Source organism: Stylophora pistillata, chromosome 6 (assembly GCF_964205215.1).
Source record: "Stylophora pistillata chromosome 6, jaStyPist1.2, whole genome shotgun sequence".
Lineage (NCBI taxonomy): Eukaryota > Metazoa > Cnidaria > Anthozoa > Scleractinia > Pocilloporidae > Stylophora > Stylophora pistillata.
In genome coordinates this window covers 26,078,858-26,101,818 of record NC_142524.1, presented here as the reverse complement: position 1 = coordinate 26,101,818, position 22,961 = coordinate 26,078,858, and the positions used below count along the sequence as shown (strand labels likewise).

Below are 22,961 nucleotides of genomic sequence, written 5' to 3'. Positions count from 1 at the left end.
CGAGTTTAGATACTTAAATAAACTGTCCCGGTGGACAGAACTACATCATGACGCTTTAGAAACAGATCAAACCACGTACACAAGTCTTCTAGCTCCCCGCCATCTTGAATGTGTGTGCACGGTCACGCTTGGTTGGCTTGGTATGCCGGCCTTCATAACCAGTCCCCTCTATTAACTATGGTTTTGATGCCTGGAAATCTAAAAAGTCGATACACTCCTTTGTCCCTGATACTATTGTGACCACAGTTCTTAACCGCACAAAGATAACCCATAGAAAAAGCACCAAAAAGAACAAAGAATATCGGAGACCCCTGACTCGGCGCTTTGCTTCGTCTACCAGAAGATACTTTGTTTATCCACAAGAACTTTCAAATACCGGTTGCGCAATTAGTGTGACTTCACGTGAGAATGAAGAATTGTAAAGAGTTTCGCCACGGGAAGTGGATGAGGATTTCAGGAAACAAGAGCAAAGATAAAAACCAATCTGCCTTGGTTAGCTTTGCAAGGCTAGCTTTCTGTATTGATTTCCTGTTCGAAAACGGTGCTAAATTCTAAAATGTGCTTGGAATTCTGGATTTAACCACGGGGTGCCCAATTAGATTATTTGGTGACGTAAATGAAGATGTTGCGATTTTTACAAAGTTCAGCCTGGTTTTTCCGCGCGGAAATGAAAAGCCCAAAATAATTTTTATCTCCTCGAAAACAACACTAATTCCATTTATCATAAGCTTAACCTGAACTGATTCTGAGTTATACCGTTTGGGGAAAATGATAATTGAAAACTTGCTACAAACTGCGATATTTGGATTTTGAAATATTGGTGGATTTTAAAAGAGTTCCCTGAACTCAAAATGTAATAAAATGGTCCCGTTTCAGACTTAAGCCGTACCTCAATCCCTCCTATACAAACTTGTTAAATTGATACGAGCTTGCTTTCTTTTGGGCTTTTCAAGAACAAAGTTCATTTGCCTCTACCGGCTCGGGGCACTGATTTCCGTCGTTTAACGGCAACCGACGCTCGTTTCGGTTTTCCTGAGTTTTCTAGGATAAAGAAGCAAGTCTGGGGAAGAAAGACCTTACCACGTTTCTAAGTTCAGTAGAAGGTATCTCTGGGCAAAATATGAAGGTTTTCAATTTTTCGATCGTGTGCCACATTTTTCGAAGTTCACTCGGTCAATTCAAAAATTCGCTCTTAAATGTTGTCATTTAAGAACGTAAAAGCTCTTGCACAAGCTGCAGTTATAACACAAACTGGGTCTGGGTGTGTCGATTTGTGTGAGGAGAACTAACTCGTGATACGATCACCAGAAAAAAATTACTGGAGAGCACGCTTACAACCAAGATAGCTGACTCGGACTAGTGCGCCGTACGACACTAGACCACGTGACAGGCGCTGATTCTCGTGCAGAAATAAATCAATCAATCAACCAAATCGTGCCATAATATGGCTACACACTTTGTGTAAGCCACAGAAAAACGAATTATCTTCTAATATCCCCCAACGAAGAAACACTGTAGTTTCTCCAGAAACTGACCCCCTTTGTATTTTCCTAAAAAAACGTTTGAACTTGATTGCAGAACTGGTGATATCATAATTTGATGAACATTGGAAATAAATTTCAGTTAATCAACAACTCAGGGTTCTATTTTGGATTGTGAGTCAGCCTTGCCAAAACATCAGATCACTGACCTTTCGGATGAACTCACGTGGGAATCCTTTAAACCGTCCAAGCAGAGTTAACTCTGTCATTGGAATACCTAGTTGCTAAACGTGATCGCTATCTTTGGAGTCTCACACGAAACAAGCACCTGTGCTCTCTTGTCAGGACTATTTTTGCTCCTCCTCTCCCCCCCCCCCCCTCCATTCACCTAAATCACTTGTTGGCTCACACTCCTAATGATGATTATGGTGATTCTAGTTTTAGCTAAAGGATTCTTCAGACGTCTAGGCCATTGCTTATTGAAAACGTAAATTCTAACTCAGTTCTATCTATTTAAGGTCTGTTATTTGTAGTTGTATTTCATTCTTGCCAAAACATATCAGTCTTAGAGGCTCAGCACTTAATCTGTTTTCTAGATAAGCTTAGTTTTTTGAGATGAACCCTGGCCCTCTCGAATTAAAGTAACTTCATTAACATATATTAAAGTTTGTAAAGCATTCAGGTGGAGAATCAGACAAGGTTTATAATTAAAACTACTCTGGTTCAAAGATTGAATGAATGTAACAGAGAATTTACAATTCCTAGTCAACGTTTCGACACTCCTTTCTAGTGCCCTCATCAAGGGTGATCTAATCGTTGCAACAAGAGGTCCTTTTTACACGCTCGCTAATTAGCAGCCTTTGTTTCTGACGAGGTGTAAATAGGCATCAGGTAGTAAGCCGCCATCATCACGATTTAAAGGAGCGTGGCAAAGAAGTCACATACGGCGCGCCATGATAATGAAAACAAACATATGAAAGCTGTGGGATATAATTTATGCAAGATAACGGTACTTAGAAATTACACACCGAGGCCACTCTGACATAGTCTTGTTTGTTTGGGATTTTTCAATTTTTTTACATTACAGTTTCTGAACTCTTCATTATCTTACGCACATAAAAAAAACACATTTGCACTTAGAATGACTAAGCATACGACGCAATTGTTCACTGGCCAAACGGAATTTGCAATATCTTAAATTTTAGTTAATGAATGTATAGTTAATCATTTACGAACAGAAAGATAGAACGGATCGTTTAGTGGATAGATACATATTTTAACGACAAATTGATGCTCAATGTTTTGATGATCACGCTAACCTCATATTATCGTAATTGTTTGTCATGCTAGTCTGTCATAGGATGCAGACATAAAATGATAATTAAAGTTTCTAAAATATTCATAATTAGTTATCGTAAGTGAGGCAGCTAGTCTAGTTTTTAGCAATTTATTTTAGAGCAGAGGACGATTTTGGGCCCAATAGGGGCAAAATCACTCTCTCCTTACTCTAGTAATAAAAGCCAAGTAGAGCAGAGGAAGCCCTTAAATTTTCTATGTAGTTTCTCTCTAAGATCCCGTTTGACTTCTGCTATGTCAGCGCGATTAATTTTTAATCCACTCGTCAAGAGGCTTAGTAAAGGTAATCAATTTGTTTTCATCCAATGAATTTTTTTCGTCCTGGTACGAGAGTTAGAGATATTAAATTAAAACAAAGAACAATAAGGTAACACCCAACTCTCAGTGGTTTAGAGAAAATGAGGGAAGTTTGTACCGTAAGAGGGAAGTTCTAAGTAAGATTACTCGCATCAATTTGCACATTTCGTAAAGTCAGTCGCAGAAGCCTGGCGATCTGCGCGATGAAGAAGTCGAATTTTGTCTTTGTTTGGTGCTTCGTGATATTTGTTTCTGTCTCACCGCAAGGTAAGCTGTATCATGACAATTTTGTGAGCGGAAATAGAGAAGGGAAAGTAATTCTTCTGAATCATAGGTACTTTCTAGCACCTGCTATTTGTTTAAAGGTCTTGTTTTATTCTCCACAACATATAGCTGTTAAACGATAGCTTAACCGTAAATTCTTAAAACTTCTTAACCAGGTAAATTATTATCCCTACGGGTTCGTCAAAATACGGCACAACTCGTAAAAATACTCAGCAATACTACACAACAAAACGTCTAATAACATATATATATCCTTTCTGAAATGGTATTATTAGCCTTCTTTTTAATTAATAGTCAATGAATAGAAAACTTAACCATAGTTTAGAACATAAACTCACTTGCAGCCCTTCCAATTTTCTACGAGCTGTCGTAAAAGTGCTTCAAGGCGGAAGACAATTTTGGGCCTAAAGCGCAAAATAGTTTTAGCATATTTCAATAAATTAAAATCAGGTGCAGCGGCGGTAGCATTTATTTTTTCCGTTTCGTTTCTTGTTTAGCGTACGGATATCGATTTTCAAACTACAACTGCTGTTGTGTCTGTACGATTAACCATCGAGAAACTTAGTAAGTAAGATAAATTATCTATTTTCTCCCAAAGAATTAAATATCGGCTGTCAAAGTGACTTAAGATATCATGTTGAAACAAAGAACTATAGGGTAATATCTAGTTCTCATTGGTCAAAAGAAAGTCAGGAAGTTTTTACCATAAGGAAAAAAATAATTTTTTACATTCATTTGCACATGCTTCGTGAAGTCCGTCTCAAAAAGCGGTCTGTGATATAAAGAATCCGTTTTTTATGTTTGTTCTGTTACTTTGGTATTTTATGATATCTGCTTCTGTCTCATCACAAGGTTAGGTCAACCATTACACATTTTTGATAGGGATAGTGAAGGGAAAGTAGTCCTTCTAAATAGTAAAGGCTGATAGTTTCTAAAGAAACTGTTTGGGGCTGCGTCGGTGGGGGTAACGAAATAATTTGAATATATCAACAAAGTTGAAATGGTAAATTGGCCACCGTTACGATTATAAAAGCTGACGTTTCGAGCGTTAGCCCTTCGTCGAATCGACGAAGGGCTAACGCTCGAAACGTCAGTTTTTATAATCGTAACGGTGGCCAATTTACTATTTCAACTTTGTTGATATATTTAAATTACTTCTAAATAGTAGTTACCATTTAACACCTGCTACCTGTTTGAAGAGGGTTTTGTTGTTTATCCGCACAATAGCAACTCTTTTTAAGATAGCTAAACACTTGTTTCAACTGCTGAGCGAAGAAACTCCCGGTGAATGGATGATGTGTGTAAGTTTTCGTGCATTTCTTTTGCAGCGAATTGCGAAAGATTTTTTTTTGTAGACCGGTTCGTTATAATTGAGCTCGTCATTCAGAAGTTATTTTATAATATTTTCCACTTATCTATTCCCCTCTTTATCTATCTATTCATATTTTTGTACTCTGGATTGTTATGTGTGAAAAGTTTACATTTGTGGATGTTGTCCTCTAAATGGAAGAGTTCATTGTTGGTTGTCTGCCCATCAAATTTTTCTCAAAAAAATAATTAGAGAATATCAACAAATTTACCTGTCGTGGTAGATCTGTAGCTTTTGGGTAATAATTTAATCGGCTGAAGAACATAATTTCATACAATTAAGCTCTCCTGTAATACAAGCTCTTCGCAAAAGTTATTTTTTTCTTGATGTGGATCATTTATGGATTTCCTCAACGATTCAGCCCACTACACTCATTAAAACTAAAAAGTTTGACTGGGCTACGTTAGCTCCATTTTCTGCCTTTAAAAGCACACACAACCCACAATTCCTCTATTCCCTCCGACGAAGGGCTAACGCTCGAAACGTCAGCTTTTGTAATCGTTACGGTGGCCAATTTACCATTTCAACTTTGTTGATATATCCAAATTATTTTGTTTTCAAAAAGATTGATACGCGGCTTTTTTAAAAACATTTGTAATTTTATAATCTTTCACCAAACGTAACTCAGAAAGATAAAACGAAAGGTCCTTGCAGTGAACAACTTCACTGATCAGTGAGTCTCTCATTCATTTAATTAATATCTTAATCCTCCAAAACCATTCGTTCGATAGCGAAGTTTTGAGATGTTCCTTAATTAAGGTGGCTCGTACTAGTTTCTTCGCGCGGGGAACAGATAACTCTTAGTCACGCACGACAGAAACGTGCGAAAGAAGCGCGAGATTAAAAGACGTAAATTTAAAACAAAGATGGCGGGGCGAGGATGTTTTTCTACTTTTGTGAGAAGTTTACCTAAGAGTGTGTATTTGATGTGTTGAGCGGCCATTATGAATGCAGGAGATAGAAACTAAGATAAAAAGACGATTTTCGGAGAAGTAAAGGTTGCTTTACTTCACATCTAAAAGAAATAATAACCGATATGAAATCTTGCGACGGCGAAAGAAGAAGAACTCAAGTGAAGGATAATCTACCTGAGGTGGAAGAAGACTTTGAAAGTTAAAGGAAAATAATATGATATAGCCAGAAGTCGTGTGTAGGATTTTTAAGATGAGCCCGGGAGGCTGTCTTTGACGGCTGTTTAATGATTTTCTTAGCAGTAAACGTCTGTAAACATCAGACCGTAGGCGCTCGCGCGAGCACACGCAATAGTCAGCGGTAGCTATAACAGATCATGAACAAATGTCGATCTTATAGAATCCAGATTTTTAAATGCGCGAGAAAGCGCGTGGAAATTGCTAAACTCGCGAAAGCTATTGCATGAAAAAAAGTCCGGTGACCCCTTCTTTTTATTGTTCCAATATGATAATAACGTCGAAAGGAATCATCAGTTAAAAAACTAGAAAATTCTACGGAAGGAAATTTGCGATGTGTGAAAATTACCTTTTTTTTAGATTTTCTGAAATTCCGCTCCGTATAATTTTTTAAAAATCTTTGTGCATTTTCCTTTTCAAGTGTCAAAAGCAATCACTGAAAATAAATCACGGTGTCACCGGGTTAGTTTTCGAATTATTTAAGCCATAAGCTAAAAAATGCGTCTGAAGAAGCCTATGAAAGCGTTGCAATGGAAACTGCTACTGACGAAATGACACTTATTTTTGGATAACCGATGATTATATAATTCAACCCCGTAAAAGTGTTCAGCTGGCCTTGGTAAGTCTTTCTGTTTTATTATTTCAAAGTTACAAACCATCAAAAAGATGAAAACCGGTACGAGCCACCTTGAGGTATCACAGAAGGAAAATTAGCGTTTTCCTTCAAACTGAAAATCATTCACGCTATCCCTATAAAAGTATCAATTTTCTTGAAGCTTAATAAACACTGATTGAATAAGAGGAAGAGAGAGGTCAGGCAGAGGAAGGAGAGCTACAATGTAAACCCAAACGCAAGTGCTATGCTACGCGAATGATGATGGACTGTCGGCAATATTTTTCGCGAACTAACACCCACGGCAGCTTCGATAGAAATAGGCTCGCCACTGAATCTCCCTGAGTCTAGTAGGAACCCCTATCACTATCGGTGAGCAATATTTCCGCTCGGATGCAAACTGCGATGAAATTTTCCTTTTACCGGAGCCGCAAAAGGGACTCGTCGCTTTTGGACATCATAACAACTTGAAAACAGCACTTGAATTACAAAGACAATCTCTCTATATATCTAGTTTTCGGAAAGAACTAATAGAAGTATATTTGAAAACGAATGAGTAATTTTAAAACTGTTCAAAACTGTACAATGTACAATAAAAATCAAGACTGGTTGTGAAATCGTTTAACGAGAACAAGTTGACATGAAGTGTCGGCAACAGGGCCGTAGCTAGCATAAGGCAAGACGAGGCAATTGCCTCACTTGATTTTGGCCGTTTTTTAAATTTTCTTCTTGAAGATTGACTTTTCCGAAGAAACATGCCACGGAAACTCCTTAAAAGAGCATTTCTGAACATCTAGATTTCAAAATTTTCAGTGGGGAAAGCCCCCAGACCCCCCTCGCGGTTCGCGCCTTCGGCGCTCGAAAATTGCCTCGTCTTGTCCTGAAGTCTGGCTACAGCCTTGGTCGGCAACCTCGCCTTTCGTTCTACTCTCAAATTAATTATTGCTTTATATCTCTTGAAGTAAAGAAGATATGAAAATTTATTTCAGAAGATGAAAAATCTTTATTTTTTATATTAGACATTAAATTTTTAGGAAATTGGAAAAAACATTCTTTCTTTTTTTACATAGGAACTCATTTTAAATTAGTGTAGCACTTTTTTAAACTACTTTAAACAACTTCACCACTTAAACTTTGTAAAGATGCTTTGTTTGTGTGTCATTTAATGTAGCGCAACTGCGTTGTTTTCTGATTTTCTTTCTCTTCGCTTTAATTTATGGTAAATTATTATTTCTCTTTCTCTTCGCTTTAATTACGGAAAATTATTATTTCTATTGAGTTATCGAGATTGAGTACTTTTGTAGATTTGTGTGCATGTCGCTGTCAATTTTTTTGCCTTTGTGACAAATTGTCAAGAATTTCAAGAGTTCGCGAGAAAATGTCCAAATTTACGATTCATGTTCAGTTTTGGAGCAATCTATTCGGTTGTCATGCCAAAAGGCACCTTAATATCCGAATAGTCCAAAAGGAGCTCTCTTCTGAAACGTTCTTAAGTTTCTGTTACCACTCTAGCTTGGTCCTTTTCCTTTCTACTGGTTTCTATTGTAAAAGCTCATTGTTTGGCAAAATAAGTGGCCGCCTTGATCCATATGTCGGTCACAATAACTGCAAGTAGAGACAATTCTCCATGAAAGTTTAGAAACACCACGCATTTCCAATTCTTTGTTCCTACTAAGTGAAATTTTGCTAGGAGCCTATTTTTTCCAAAAGCACTCTCAATCTTAACCAATAGAAGCAGTCATTATAGAACCCGACGATATACCAGAAACTTCATCACAGATATCCAGGCAAAGTCTACTCTCCCTAGACAAGTTCCATCATCTCAATGTACCTAAAATTGAAGAAATTATGGCATACGACGACTTTGAATGCACCTTTAAATGCCTTCACCATCCTCTGTGTGTCTCCGTGAACCTGGCCGCTGAAGGGCAACTGTGGTGTGAGTTACTGTCAACTGATAAGTACAGCAGTCCCAACGAATACAAAGAAAACAAGAATTCGCATCACTATTACTTTGAGGTTAGAAGCTATTTTTATCATCAACTCTGAAACTGTAGTAAATATGAGCCAACCGCGGTGGCAATAATCTTGAAAAATGTGCAAATTCGCATCGTTGAGTTCATAACTATAATGTGTCAATGTGTCACATGGAACCTGACAGTGTCAGTGTTAACCTTGATAAACGAGTTATTCTACACCGTGGGTACAATTATGAATTTAGTAACGTTACTCACGAAGGACAGAAACTCGACCTGAGGGAGGATGAAAAGGAATTTTATCATGCATCTGAGGTAGGTGTTACTTTATTAGCTGATTGTCAGTTTCTGCGGAATACCACTTTCATAATCTTAAGTGTTGAGATGATTGCTTTAATTTTCCTGTCACTGACATTTATTTTGTCATCAGCACTTTTTTGTATTTAAAGGTTACCGTGCACCTTCAGTGGTGTCTCGCGTACAAGCGATGTAGCGCGTCCGGTTTAAACTATAAATATCTAACCCCTATATCAAATTAAAGCTTATAAGACTGGCTTTCAGACTATACCAAATTTTTTGAAAAAAAATTAATTGTTGAATTTTTCACGACTTCTAAATGCGAGCGCCCGAATCACCTTTTAAGAGGTACAAGTCAAAGGGAATTATTTCGATTGCTCTCAAACTTTGACAGTAGCTAGTTTTAAATATAAACAACAAAAAAGTGTCTCCGAATTTATTTCTAAATAATTTTTTTTCAAGAGCGATTTTTAAACGATCACTCCACACTTTTTTAATCCTATTTCAAAAATGTTCTGTAACTTTTCACTGAAATTGAATATGGCAAATCGCAGACATTCTTTTTTAGCGCTTTGGTGCCGGAAACGGCGGAACATTAAATAAGCGAAAAACAAAATTTGCTTTGACATGTAATGTTCAAAAGGTGATTCGGAGCGCTCGCATTTAGAAGTCGTGAAAAATTCGACAATTAATTTTTTCAAAATTTTTGGTACGGTCTGATAGCCAGTCCTATAAGCTTTATTTTGATATGAGGTTTAGATATCTACAGTTTAAACCGGACGCGCTACCTCGCTTCCACGCGAGACACCCCTGAAGGTGCACGATAACCTTAAGTTCCCCTTCTTTTCTAATTGTTTTTTTTGTTTTTTGTTTTTTTTTTTTTATGAACTGCTCTAAATTAAAAGCTAGAGACTTAGACTTAGAAAAAACTAATCACCCATCCTGCAACATTAATATTTCAAGGTATGATTTTAAAATTGTTCATACTTTTTCTCCTTTTGGCTTCAGAGCGCTTGTGCTGATAACCCTTGCGAAAAGAACGGTACTTGTCAAAGCGGTTTTACCGACAAAGGACATCGCTGTTTGTGTCCCACTGGATTCAAAGGTCCGAACTGTAAAAAAGGTAAACCTTGTCATGTGAAACCAGCCGTAGGCTCGTGGGGGGGCTCCATTTTTATATTAAACTTCTTAACGAGAATGAAGTGTGGTTTGAAAGGTAAAAGCGGGTAGCAGAGAAACGAGGCGTTTGGTAAGCTGCTGCCTTTGGAGGCCCTGCCCTTCTTTACTTCTGTGAGGCGCTAAAACATACGCCAGCTTTGCAGGCCGGAAGAGCGCGAGTGATTGAGTTGCAGTCGGTTTTGATCCGTTTCGTTTAGGGTATGGCTCGAGTATCTGAACCAACCACAGGGTAGGAAAACAAACTAGCAAACCATGGGTTACCTTTAAAACTTAAATGAAAATCATTCTTTGGAGAGTTGTCTAGCCATCAAAAATTATTAATTTCTTTTCAGACATTGACGAGTGTGCTACAGAAACACATAGCTGTAATGCTAATGCTGTGTGCAGCAATACTAAAGGATCATACAAGTGTTCATGCAAACCTGGATATTTTGGGGATGGAAAAATCTGCACAATGCGTAATGAATCTCTTTTGATATTTCTATGAGGTTTCTAGTGATGCTCTGTTTCAAAGTAAACGCTATTCATTTGCATTTTTTTCTCTTTAAAGGTAAATTTTCGTTTCAATCAGATTTTAAAATACCACACGTTCTTTTTTCTGTTGTTGTTTAAGGGTCCCGTGTTATCAGAGAGGGTGATTTTGTTTTATGTTAATCACCTTCCTTGCATTAATCAGTTTGCAACAATTTGGAGGAAACTTGATGCTTTTAATGTTCACATGAATGCAAAAATACTCACAGTGCTACCAAGAAGAATAATATTCATGTCTAACTCTTCTTTCAGTCTCAACGTGCAAGGAAATTTACGAAAGGAATAAGTAAGTAAAATAGCTCAATGACAATATCAGAAATAGGTAAGAACGAGATAAGCCATCACAAGGAATAACGGCAATTATTTCAACAACAATCCAGCTCCTTATCCTTTATGATAATCATCCGAGCTGACTTCTTTTTGGAAAAGAATTGAAACGTACGTTGTCTCTTGAAAAGTTCTAAGACCTACTGAATACGCAAACGTCTCGCTATGTACTACCAGTTCTCATAGAGCATTTTTAACAAACAGATTGAACAAGAGTGGTAAGGTTGTCCTGCTCTTGGACTCAAAGCCAATTTCCGTTTTCTGTCACATGGGAGACTTTGGATGCGGAGATGGAGGATGGACACCTGTCATGAAGATTGATGGCAGCAAGGTATAAATTGATTTCCTATCAATAAAATATAAGATCATTTGAAATTCATTCGAGATACAGGTCAGTACGTATGATGCACGATCCTCGCAATAGAGAGCGCTATTTATGCAATAGCGAAAATCAGACCTGAAAAAATCAGGCCTGTACGGGATTCGAACCACTGACCTCTGCGATACTAGTGCAGCGCTCTACCAATTGAGCTAACAAGCCATACAGGTCAGTGTAAGTAAGCGAAATAGGGTTTGTGAGAAAGTGTATGCTGTTTCCTTTACAGCTACCAAAAGCCGTTCGCTCGATCGTTCACTCCTCTTTTTTACAAGACGGGCAAGAAATGGCTACGGTCTCCCTTACAACCACCAGGAGTCGCTTATGATTAGTTAATGACCGTGAGATTAAAACAGTCTATAATGGATATCATACTAGATAAGAAAAAAATCATTTATTATCAATTTCAGAGCACCTTCCATTACAACTCTCATTTCTGGAGCGACAGAAAAGCTTATAACCCCTCTGGAGGGAACTCTGGGCTTGACTTACAAGAGACCAAGTTACCGACGTACTGGAACACATCCTTCTCCAAGATCTGTCTCGGTCTAAAGATCGACCAACAGGCCAACTTCACTGTAATCAACAAGTACGCCAATTCTGTGCACTCACTGATCGCTGATGGAAAATACCACTCCACCTCATTGGGTCGTAACACGTGGAAGGCGTTGATTGGTTCTGAGGCCTCTTTGCAGCCCCACTGCAACAAGGAAGGTTTCAATTCTGTGGGGGACGACTCACCTCATTCCAAAGCAAGAATCGGTATCATCGCTGACAATCACAAGGGTTGCGCCAAATGTGACTCCCGAATTGGTTTTGGTACGGGAGGTCATCATGATGACTCCAACACGTGTGGAAATGAAGCAACACACTCGTCAGACAACGGAGACAAGCACATCAAAGCCATGGGGTACATCCTGGTGCAGTGACAGGGGAAACAGTTGACTCCCCAAATTTCAAGTCAAGAGGCCATCATGAATTAGAAAAATGTATAGCTTACTAGCTAATAAAACAGTGGGTTCAGCATTATCTTCTCCTCTGGTCAGATTTGTCTCAAACATAACTTTTTCACATCCAGTCCAAGATGCTTCAATCGCACAAAGCCAAATCAAGTATTAAAACTCTATAGAAATTTGCTAAGAAGACATATTCGATATCCATCAAACGTCGATGTCGCGAGCTGTATGCGCAGGGAAGTTACATGTCTCACCGTTTTAGTATATGCTTAAGAAACTATTCACCTTAAGTGTCGGTGGGTAGTGATGGATATTTAACTCGCCACTTCGTGGCTCAGTAATATCTACCACCAGCCATTTTCACTTCGGTGAATTGGTTTTAATAATTACCATGATATAACACCAAGTTCGCGTATATCATTTACAAGGAAAGGTGTAGCAATTAGTGGGGAGAGGCTTTGTTTGCTAGAATCGTAAAATCCAAACCCCCCAGCTGAACGTGTAATCAACGATAGAAAAGAGAATTGTGAGAGGCTCTGTTCCTCATCTTTTTTTTAATGGCCGTTACTTCCTGATTTCATCTCTTCCTTTTTATACTGATATCTTACGGTTTGCTTAAAGTTTTACAGAGCTGAACAGACTGTGACCTCACCGGCAAAACAATTCTTCCTAGAAACAAGAAAGACACCGTCATTAACAACCTATCTTCAGTTCATTTGATCGTTCACTTTGATCGTTCAGGAAAGAGTTGACTTAAGAGGGACTGTTGTCGGTGGGGGTGATTGACCACTCGTCATCATCTCACTCAAAATACGAGTATTTGGTCGGTCGATTGCCATAGGTCTCGGTAGTGTAAACTGATTCAACAGTTTTGCCGCAAATCTGCATGGTGCACCGCGAAAAAGCCTGGTCGATAATGAATTCGAATCACATTATTGACCGGGCCTGAGATTGGGCTGGCAGAAAGTTCCACTTACTGCAAGAACTACTTTCAACGATGATATATAGTTGGTTCGCTATCTTAGAACAGACTCTTCTCAACAGATTTCAACAACTGCTGGCGCTATATAAACCACTCCCTCGCCACAAATTCACAACAAACGAGCCTAACAAAGCCACTCAACCCTACCGACGGATCTTAACTAAACAGTCAGGAATGACTTACTCGACTCGAGTAGAACAGCCGACTACATTACGTACAGCAAAATAACCGATTTATGTTGTAAGGGACCAGTTATAGCTGAGGGGGAAGTCCGGTCAATTTTGGTTTTAATATTCTTATGAGCCTCCCCCCCCCCCATCCCCCATTATTGGCAGTCAATTGGCAGTCAGATTTCTATGTTTTTCCTTCGTGGTCTCTAAGCAACGACCGATCTGTCCTCTAAAACTTCCTGAACTATATCATCCCCCTAAACTTCCCCGCCCCCGTCGATAGGTAAAAGCGGTTTTAGTACTATCCTTTGTTCTACACGAGATAACAACAGAATTCTTTTCTCTAAAATTTGAAAATGAAATCTCACTGATCCATTTAGGCTTATTTTCGAATTAAAAGGGGAAAAGGGGATTGTCTGAAGTCGTGGTGAAAAGGTCTGTTAAAACTACGGGTAATATTTCGGAAGGAAATCTGTTCGGTTAAAGAACTAATAAAAATCTTGTTAATGTCTTCATTCGTATTTCGCGTAGAGATTGACGCCTCAAACAAATGATTCAGAAAAATGGGCGGGTCTAATGAGAGAGAGAATATGGGCAATACTTTTGAAGGTACTGTTTTTTGTGTTCCTTTAGTTATCGTATCTGGGCAAATTATTGTATATTCAAATCATTAATTTCCTGGTCTCCTGGTTACCTTGCAGAACAGGCGAGGCCTTACGGGTTTTTCACCAAAGGAGACAAATGCGTAAGGCGAGCGCAAACGGCAAATCCCGCGAAAAAGAAAAGAGAAAAAAAAGGTCACTATTCTCGTGTACCCCTCTTAGTGCGTGATCAGATCACAACCTCCCTTCGCGTGCAGCTCGTGACGTCGACCAATTATGAACATAGAATATATCTCCATTGCCTGTTTCTACTTCCTTCTCAAAACTTGAATTAGCTTTGCACAATTGATACGTCTTAGACCGGTTTTCAAAAAGTTATAGTTAACACAAATCAGACCAGAGAAGAAAATAATTTTGAAATCCTTGTTTTATTAGCTGGTAAGCCTGAGGATACTACTTTTTTTAAATTCATGATGGCCTCTTGGCTTGAAATTTAGAACGTTAGCGGCGTTCCCTGTCACTGTATCAGGATGTTTCCCATGACTTTGATCTGCTTGTGTCCATTGTTTGGCGAGCATGTTGCTTCATTGCCACACGTGTTGGAGTCGTCGTGAAGACCTCCTGTACCAAAAGCAATCCTGGAGTCACAAGAGTTAGCATTCATTCTCCTGGTTAGAAATGATGCCGATTCTTGCTTTGGACTGACGAAGGCTTCTTCCCACAGCATTGAACCCTTCCTTGTTGCAGTAGTGCTGCAAGGAGGTTTGTGAACCAATTAACCACTTCCACTTGTCACGACCCAGTGAGGTAGCGCGGTATTTTCCATCAGCAATCAGGGAGTACAGTGAGTTGGCGTGCCTGTTGATGACAATGAACCTGAGCTGATGTCCAATCTTCATACCAAGGCAGATTTTGGAGAAGGGGGGTGTTCCAGTAGGTCGGTAGCTTGGTTTCTTGTGAGTCAAACCCAGTCCTGCCTCCAGCAAGGTTATAGGAATTTCTGTTGCTCTAGAAATGGGAGTTGTAATGGAAGGTTCTCTGAGAAACGAAGAACTAATATTTAATTTTTTTCGTTTTTGGGTGTGTTTTTTTAATTTCATTTCTCTTTTTTTTAAATCAATAATATCCAGAGTTTTTTAAAGGAGACAGGGAGTTTACCTTTGCACCGTTAATCTTCATGGCCATTGTCCATCCTCCGTCACCACATCCAAAGTTTCCCATGTGACAGTAAACAGGAATCTTTTGTGAACCAAACATCAGCGGATACACTTGGCTTCGTCTCGACCTTATGGAAAAGGAGAGCATTAAAACGGATTGAGTCAGCCTGTATGCAAGACAAGAGTCCTTACACCTACCATGATGGACAGCACACATCAAGCGAGTGATTTGGAATATTGAAATGAAAACTTCTTACTGTTTCCTTACTTTCCTTTGTTGTACTGCTCCTTGCAAGAAGAGAAGGGACGGGCCGTGAGAAAGAAAATACTGCAGTTTTAACATGTTAGCGTGAAATCATGAGATGCCGCTCCCCAATACATCATCGTAAAAAAGTACCTGGAGGTTTTGGAGGCAGAGCGTCCTTCAAAAGCGAAACAAGATGTTTCACTTCGGTTTGAAGCGTCTTAACGTCTTTGCTTATCTCACCGCAGTCATTGGCGGTACAGGATTGGTGTCAAGTTTTATTTTCGGAGTTTCAATCAAGGTTTTGCATTTTATTGAAATGCTGACCAAAGCTTATAAAATAGCGTTTGATGTTGAAAATGCACCTTGTGAAGCAGAGGTTGAGCTCTTTTTAAAAATTTTCAGTAGGTTGAGATCTCAAGGACTCCTAAAGTCAGAATATCAAGTACCTCTTGCAACTGTGAGGTGGGAGCAGGGCTGTGCAACCATGCAATTGGGCTAGTGTACCTCCTTGAGCACTAGCGAAAATTGGGCCTGAGAAGTGTACCTCCTGCGATGTCCAAGACAAGTTTTCCACAGATATGGCATGTGCCACAAAGAACAGCAGGAATAAATCATCGAGAGGTGCTGGTACAGCAGGTGAAACCACCAGCCAAAGATAGAACAGAAAATAAAGAAAATCGGAGGGTAGATGGAGTACGGTCTACTTTTTATAACCCCATACCAGATAAATTTGGAGACCTCCAAATTATAAATTCCATGAAATACATATTTGAACAATTTGAGGCTATGCAACTTAACTCTATTCTGCCAGACACTGACAATTTAGAATTTGTCAACAACAAACTTGGAAAAATGGCGGGAGGCTCTGTGTTATCCTACCAACTACAACAAAGATTGACAAATAACCCCAAAATTCATATGAATATTGATGGCCAGAGAAGCCACCAGCATTCTATCTTCCAGAGATTGTTAGCCAATATGCATTTGTGCCTTCCCCAGAACAATTGCATTTTATGGAAGGACTTTGTGTTCAGACTGCAGCCATGAGGCATGCAATAAGTACAGAGGTAGAGACAGCAGCTGCATATGCTGACAGTGTGGAGTGTAATGTTATCCCTGCCGGAATTGTCATCAACCCCTCCTGCCCTCATCTGGCTTTCTCTTCAGATCGAAGAGTGTACGATTCATCAGAAGTCAATCCCGTGGGGCTGCTGGAAAACAAGTGCCCTCTTAAGGATTCCATCTATGAGCTTAAATATCTGAAATGTGTAAATGGAATCTACAGACTAAAAAAAACACTCAGCTATTACTACCAGGTCATGGGACAATTGCTGCTAACTGGTTGTCAATGGGTAGATTTTTATGTTTATTGTAAAAATGACTTTCATTGTGAAAGATTGAGGTTTGAAGCAGAATTTTGTTCAGAAATTAAAATGAAATTGGATCTGTATTATTTTGAATACCTTCTCCCTAAATTGTTACAGGTGGTGGCATAGCCAGGCTTTGTAAGCAAAGTTGGAAAAATGAGTAAAACTAAGCCAACCCTACAATTTTTGAAAATCCTAGGAATGGGATGTACATGTATGCTGACTGGGCTTCTGCCAGCAATAGGTACTAGACTAGTGTTAATGTTAAGGAAGGACATTAACATTCTCTTTCTAATTTCATCTCCCTGGGTAGGAGGAATGGAAATTGTCTGGAATCACACAAATTAAAATACTTTCTTTGTTCAATTAAAATAAATCAGTTTCGGTTTATTAAGCACATATTGTAAAGAACTTGGTTAACTTAGTTGAGGTGTCACAAATCTGATGATTGTAGCAAGGTTTGGTATACAAAACCAGTGGGAAATCGAAGTTTCGATATAGTGGCCCTCTAAAATTTGTCAGAAGGCAGCATATAGTCCAAATTTGGTTTACTGCACCTGCCAAGGAGACAGGTAAAACTCTTACAAAAATTTGGTACTCTTTTATTCGTCTGATTGCCCTCTCGACATGGATACAGAGGCGGGCAATCTGCTGGGTATCTGTCACTTCTTTAGCAGTGAATTGTAAGGACTTTGTTCTTGACAAGAAGGTGGGATTGTCAGATTAGCTTTTTTAGTTTCCAAAAAATCCTGAATTAGGAAGCCCTTGTCTGCCATTACCTGGTCTCCTTTTTCAACAAGCGACAGAAATCCACTGCGCCTTGTTATTTCTATGTCGGATATACTTCCTTGATATAGGGAACTTGCAAATGTTACTGCACCATGTGGAGCTGTACCAACTAAGTATTTAAATGTTGTGAATGACTTGTAGGTAGAATAAGTTTCTGAGTTTAAGACCTTGGAGCTAGGCCTTTTGACTTTAATCTCAGTGCAGTCAAGGACTATCCTTATTTTAGGGTATGTAGTTTTAAAGCATTGAGGCATACTACTTTCGATCTGAGCACTTGTGGGCCAAATTGGCACTTGGCCAAGCATTGTGTACAGAAAATTTGCCCAAGTTATAATATCTCTACCGACAGTACTTTTGCTAATATTGAATCTCACTCCTAGGTCTGTCTCGAGCAAACTTAATCTCATTCTGATCAAAAATAAAAACAGTTGGTCGTAGAGTGACAATGCAAAATTACCACTGCTACGCATTCGCTGGTAGTTTTCTTTACCTCTGCCTCGTTGAGTCTGGGACCATTTTATCGTGGTTTTTGCATACGGCTCAACCCATTTGTAAAAGCTATCAAATCGTTCTTTCGATGTAAAGCCTGTGTAAAACGTCAGCAATTCAGGATCCTTCGAACTTTTTTCCCCTCCAAACTTAGACTCTTGAGGATCTTTGACTTTTTGCTTTAGATCTTTGATTCTGGCTTTAAATATTTCAATTTGTTCCTCAGGGCTCAGTTCGTCAGGCTGACTGTTTTCGTTTTCCGGTCGGTCCACAGATGTCACTTGCATTGGCTCAGCACTTGCGTTAGTTTCCAGTCCTGCCGACGCAGTCTCCTCTTCTTCCATCTCGACATCTTGCTGGATTGAATCGACAAAGAATTGACGTCGCTACTCCTGTGCTTGCTGTTCGACAATAATTTTTGACCCTTGCAATTTGTTTGGTCTGCGCTCCTTACCCTCCTTGGTCCATGCAAACTGCGATGGCACAGCTCCACGTTTTAGGCGTGTAAGCCCAGTTCTAGTCCTATACATATCGTCTTGCTTGAAGTGAGCCGAGCACACAAGAGTATAACCTTTCTTGATCTGGGAAATTAGTTTAAGACCGCAAATTACAACGCGAATAAACGAGGGCCGGAGAATCTCATTTAATACATTGTACAAAATCAGAGTTATTAAAAACAAACAAAACATTGCCATGTGCGTTTGACTGCTTGAGCTAAAATTAAAATGAAAAATAAAAAAGTAAAGGACGAGTAAATTCCTTAAAGGACGCTAGTGTTCTGGATAAGAAAAAAGTAGGCATTTTACAGAACGTGTAGAGTCTGTGTTTTCAATCGAAAGCAAAAATTCGGTCGCGAGTAGCACGTGCGTCTGACAACTCGCCGGTCACGGCTCGATTCTTACCCAAAATCTAGCCCTTCATCTCGCTTTATAGCGACAATCCATTTCGATCTCAATAAAGAATTTGAAGGAAAGTTAAGAAAATATAAATTCTTGCCACTCTGATTTCTTTTGTCGTGCGTACAGAGGTTAAGAGAGCAATGATCGTGGGCCATGCTTACTTGTCATATATCCCTACTGTAACACTAGTGTAACACACCCCCAAAGTTTATGTCCGTTCAGCCTCGATTTGTTGCGGCATGGAATCCAAGATGACGCTGCATGAGAAGGGTGTATGGGGCAAAACCTTCATAACCACTAAAAATGTCATCCCTGTCTCGGTGCTTTTAAAGTTTCATATTCTCTGATGTTTATTGTTGTATTGTAATTTTATTATTACCGTTCAATTTCTTTGTTTCTTCGAATATTACTTGCGACTGCACTAATACAACTAATCTACTATTACTCAACTGAAGATTAAACTATTTGATTGTGGAAATTTTGCTGAATCCATAGTTTAATCAGCTGGTAAGCCTCAACACTACAATGTCCTTATTCATGATGTTTTTAACTTAAGAGTTTGGAATTTAGCTGTGTCCCTCTTCACTCCACCAGGATGTACCCCATGGCTTTGATGTGCTTGTCTCCATTATCAGACTTGTGCTTTGCCTCGTTTCCACAAGTATTGGAGTCATCATGTAGTCTTCCAGTGCCAAAACCAATCCTGGAGTTACAAGAGGAGCAGTCATTCTGCTGGTTAGCAATGATGCCGATTCTTGCTACGGATTGATCAAGATTTACTCCAACCGCGTTGAATCCTTCCATGCTGCAGTGGGGCTGCAAGGAGGCCTGTGATCCCCCTTTTCACGACCAAGTAAGGTGGTGCAGTATTCTCCATTAGCGATGAGTGAATGGAGAGAGTCGGCATGCTTGTTGATGACAATGAATCTGAGCTGATTGCCAATCTTCATACCGAGACAGATGTTGGAGAAGGATGTGTCCCAGTAGGTTGGTAACTTTTTCTCTTGAAAGTCAAAGCCAGTTTTGCCTCCTGGAAGGTTTTAAAAACTCCTGTTCCTCCAAAATTGGGAATCGTAATGGAAGGTACTCTGAAATTTATAACAGATAATTAATTTTTTCTTAGTTTTTAATCAATGAAATAACAGTAATAGCCTGTTTCAGGCTCCTATTCAGTGAAGATAAGCGAGCGACGCTGGACCTTTTTCAGGAAAACAGCTGCCATTTTGCCCATCCCCTTTCTCGCATCTTTGCATTGACCTGTATCCACAATACATTTCTTTCCCGATAAATTCATACCATCTTACCATTGATCTTCATGACTGGCGTCCATTCCCCATCTCCGCATCCAAAGTCTCCCTAGTGACAGAAAACAGAAATTGGCTTTGAGTCTAGGAGCAGGGTGACCTCGCCACTCATTTTGGATCTATTGAATAAAGTATCTCTTTATTAGGAGGGATACAGCTGAAATTTGATGAAGGCCATGGCTTCTACATATTCAGTAAATGATACAAAGTACTTTTAATTCCTCTCAAACGAGATTCAAGTGTGGAAGATTATTCTATTATGAAGATTATTATTCTCAGTATCCTCATTTTCAGAGCTTTCCTTGTCCTTCTTCATTTTCGAATTATTAGTCCTATTATTTTCATGTTTTCCCTCTATAGTTCTCTACGGCTTTGTTTTTGTCTTTAAATTAATTAATTATTGACTTACACATTGCGGTCGAAAATATCCTTACATGTCAAAGCTGGAAAATAAAGGTATATCAACAGCAAAAAAGCCTTTAGGAGGAAAAAGAACGGGTGATGTAAGAACATTTTTTTTAAGGGGAACGTTTATATGTAGACGAGAAATATATAACATTCAAATCTAAGTTAAAAAGTGTGACTGGTCGCCGATTAGAGGGAAGAATAGTCCCTTAGTACGAAAGTTATCGACTTCATTCATCTGTGATAGCTTTGAAATTATTCATGGAGCGATTCCAATTGAGGGTCAGAAGTAACCCACAGTTGTATTGATTTCACTTAAGTAAGCTTTGTGAATGTTCCAGATACTCACCATGCAAAGCAGATCAAAGCTATTGCGACTTGGTTCCTCGTGTTTTCGTGGTGTCGGTGGGTGTTTAATGCGCACGATGAAATTGCAAGCAACGGAGCCGCGAATTTAAGATGCATCCTAACCACTCACAGCTTCGCCGTTCGTTCTCACACCACTTGAAGTTTCACATGCACACCAGAAGGCCGCTATTTACGCAGGGTAGCGTTTATAAACCCTTCGAGCGTCTTTTTAATTTTTTTCTCAATAGTTCCTAACAAGGCTTTTATCGAATTTTCCCATATTTTTATTTGTATTTTTTTGTTATTGTTTTGTTTTGTTTTTGTTGGTTTGTTTGTTTATTTTTTACCAGTTTACAGAAAAGAACGTCTCATAACTGATGTATAAGCTAAAGCATTTCAAGAAACTAACAAATACCGCATGAAAATTATTACCCGAACGGCAGATATTTCCATCTCCGTAGTGTCCTGGTTTGCATGTACAGTTGTACGATCCCTTGGTATTGTTGCACATAGCATCAGCACTGCAGTTTTGTGTTCCTGAAGCACACTCGTTCATATCTGAAAGAGCTCTTCGTTAACAAGAATCTCATCACTGCAGTTAACTTTAGAAATTAACGCAGATTTAAAAGCAGAGTATGAACAACGAATGGAGACCCACGTTGGCTATTGAAATATGAAAATACTCTCCTTTTATTAAAACTTCATCATTGCAGATGTGAAAATAAAGTGTATAAAACGAATTGAACCCAAAGAGGAATCCGACAGGTAATCTTGCAAATTTTCAGCAGCTCTCTAACCATTAGGGCCATCAAGCCAGTTATGGGGATTGACTATTGTACAATTTGATGTATTTAGTTGATGAGAATTAGACATTAGTCACCAGACCATATTTAATTGATAAAGATTAGACTCTGAAACTAAGCTGCGTTTTAATTACCTTTGCAAGTCCTTTCATCTCCAGTAAATCCTGGTTTGCATTTGCAGCGATAAGATTCCTTGTATTGTTGCACAGAGCATTAATACTACAGTTGGATTTTCTAATGGCACACTCATTTATATCTGTAAACTCAAAGCAACCGATTTAGTAAGGAGAACTTCCTAGGCACGTTGCTACATTATAGGGTTGAATATGTTTTTTCTTTAGTTTCTTCAGCACTTTAGTTGGCTGTTCCGTCGGCAAACTAGTTGATATCTGTAAAATTCAAGGCAACTGACTTAGCAAGGAAAACCCCTAAGCACGTGACTAATTTGATCATTTATAGGGTTGAACTCGTTTTTTTCTTTAATTTTTATTCCTTTGTTCGTCAAGATAATTAGGGTTCTGGTCTAGTTCACCTTTGCATGTCCTTCCATCTCCTGAATATCCCGATTTACACGAACAGTTGTAGGAACTTTCAGTATTGTTGCAAACAGAATGTTTACTGCATTCTTGTGTTCCTGCAGCACACTCATCGACATCTGCAAATTAGATCGTCATCATTGCGAATGTAAAAATAAAATGTAAAAAAACAAATTGACACTTGCGTGGGATCCGACATGATAGTCTTACAATATTGGAGCAGCTCTCTAATTAAGAGATAAATAAATAAATAATTAAATAAATAAATAAACTTTAATAGCTAACACAATTATTGGTAACTCAGTAGTTTACATTGTGGTCTGTATTAAAAAGAATCATAAAAACTAGATTATCAAGAACAGCGTGCACGCAGATATATTCAAAACGTTCTAGAGATAGTAAAATGTTCACGATCTGAATTACTTTGTGAAAAAGTGTTCACTAACCGATTCTTAAAGCTGCTTTCATCTGTAATAGTTTTAAATTTGTCGTCCAGACGGTTCCCTAAGTGGCACTCGCATAAAATTAAGCAGCGTTGGTCAGCGCTTTGAGAATTTTCAACTCTTGCACCTGAAACAATCCACGATCACAGATTTCTTTTCTTCCCAAGTCCATGCCGCGACCGAAGCCATGGCTTTCACCAATACATATCGGGGCCTGGAACAGGCTACG

General features: G+C 38.9%; 3 protein-coding genes across 6 annotated transcripts; 1 reads left to right on the top strand and 2 right to left on the bottom strand.

Moving 5' to 3' along the window:
• Positions 1 to 3,242: 3,242 nt before the first annotated feature.
• Positions 3,243 to 12,269, top strand: LOC148729139 (uncharacterized). Of its 4 annotated transcripts, none has more exons than XM_088725302.1 (7): positions 3,243 to 3,401; positions 8,285 to 8,568; positions 9,831 to 9,945; positions 10,334 to 10,459; positions 10,785 to 10,818; positions 11,064 to 11,190; positions 11,646 to 12,269. In XM_088725302.1, the coding sequence occupies exons 1-7, from the start codon at positions 3,338 to 3,340 to the stop codon at positions 12,162 to 12,164; spliced, it is 1,269 nt and encodes a 422-aa protein (XP_088581428.1). In that variant the 5' UTR covers positions 3,243 to 3,337; the 3' UTR covers positions 12,165 to 12,269. The 4 variants fall into 4 exon arrangements, with proteins under 4 accessions (XP_088581428.1, XP_088581429.1, XP_088581427.1 ...); XM_088725303.1 differs by having other exon boundaries at positions 8,282 to 8,568; positions 9,831 to 9,927; XM_088725301.1 differs by having other exon boundaries at positions 8,282 to 8,568.
• Positions 12,270 to 17,760: 5,491 nt separating this feature from the next.
• LOC148729138 (uncharacterized) lies at positions 17,761 to 19,048 on the bottom strand. The gene is given in 4 exon segments (XM_088725091.1): positions 17,761 to 17,847; positions 17,850 to 18,350; positions 18,645 to 18,708; positions 18,897 to 19,048. Coding segments are annotated over 4 exon segments (804 nt in total).
• A 427-nt stretch (positions 19,049 to 19,475) lies between these two features.
• Positions 19,476 to 22,408, bottom strand: LOC148729137 (uncharacterized). The gene is made up of 4 exons (XM_088725090.1): positions 22,286 to 22,408; positions 20,198 to 20,249; positions 19,680 to 19,923; positions 19,476 to 19,596 (listed from the first exon to the last, which is right to left on the bottom strand). The coding sequence occupies exons 1-4, from the start codon at positions 22,406 to 22,408 to the stop codon at positions 19,476 to 19,478; spliced, it is 540 nt and encodes a 179-aa protein (XP_088581216.1).
• Positions 22,409 to 22,961: the final 553 nt, after the last annotated feature.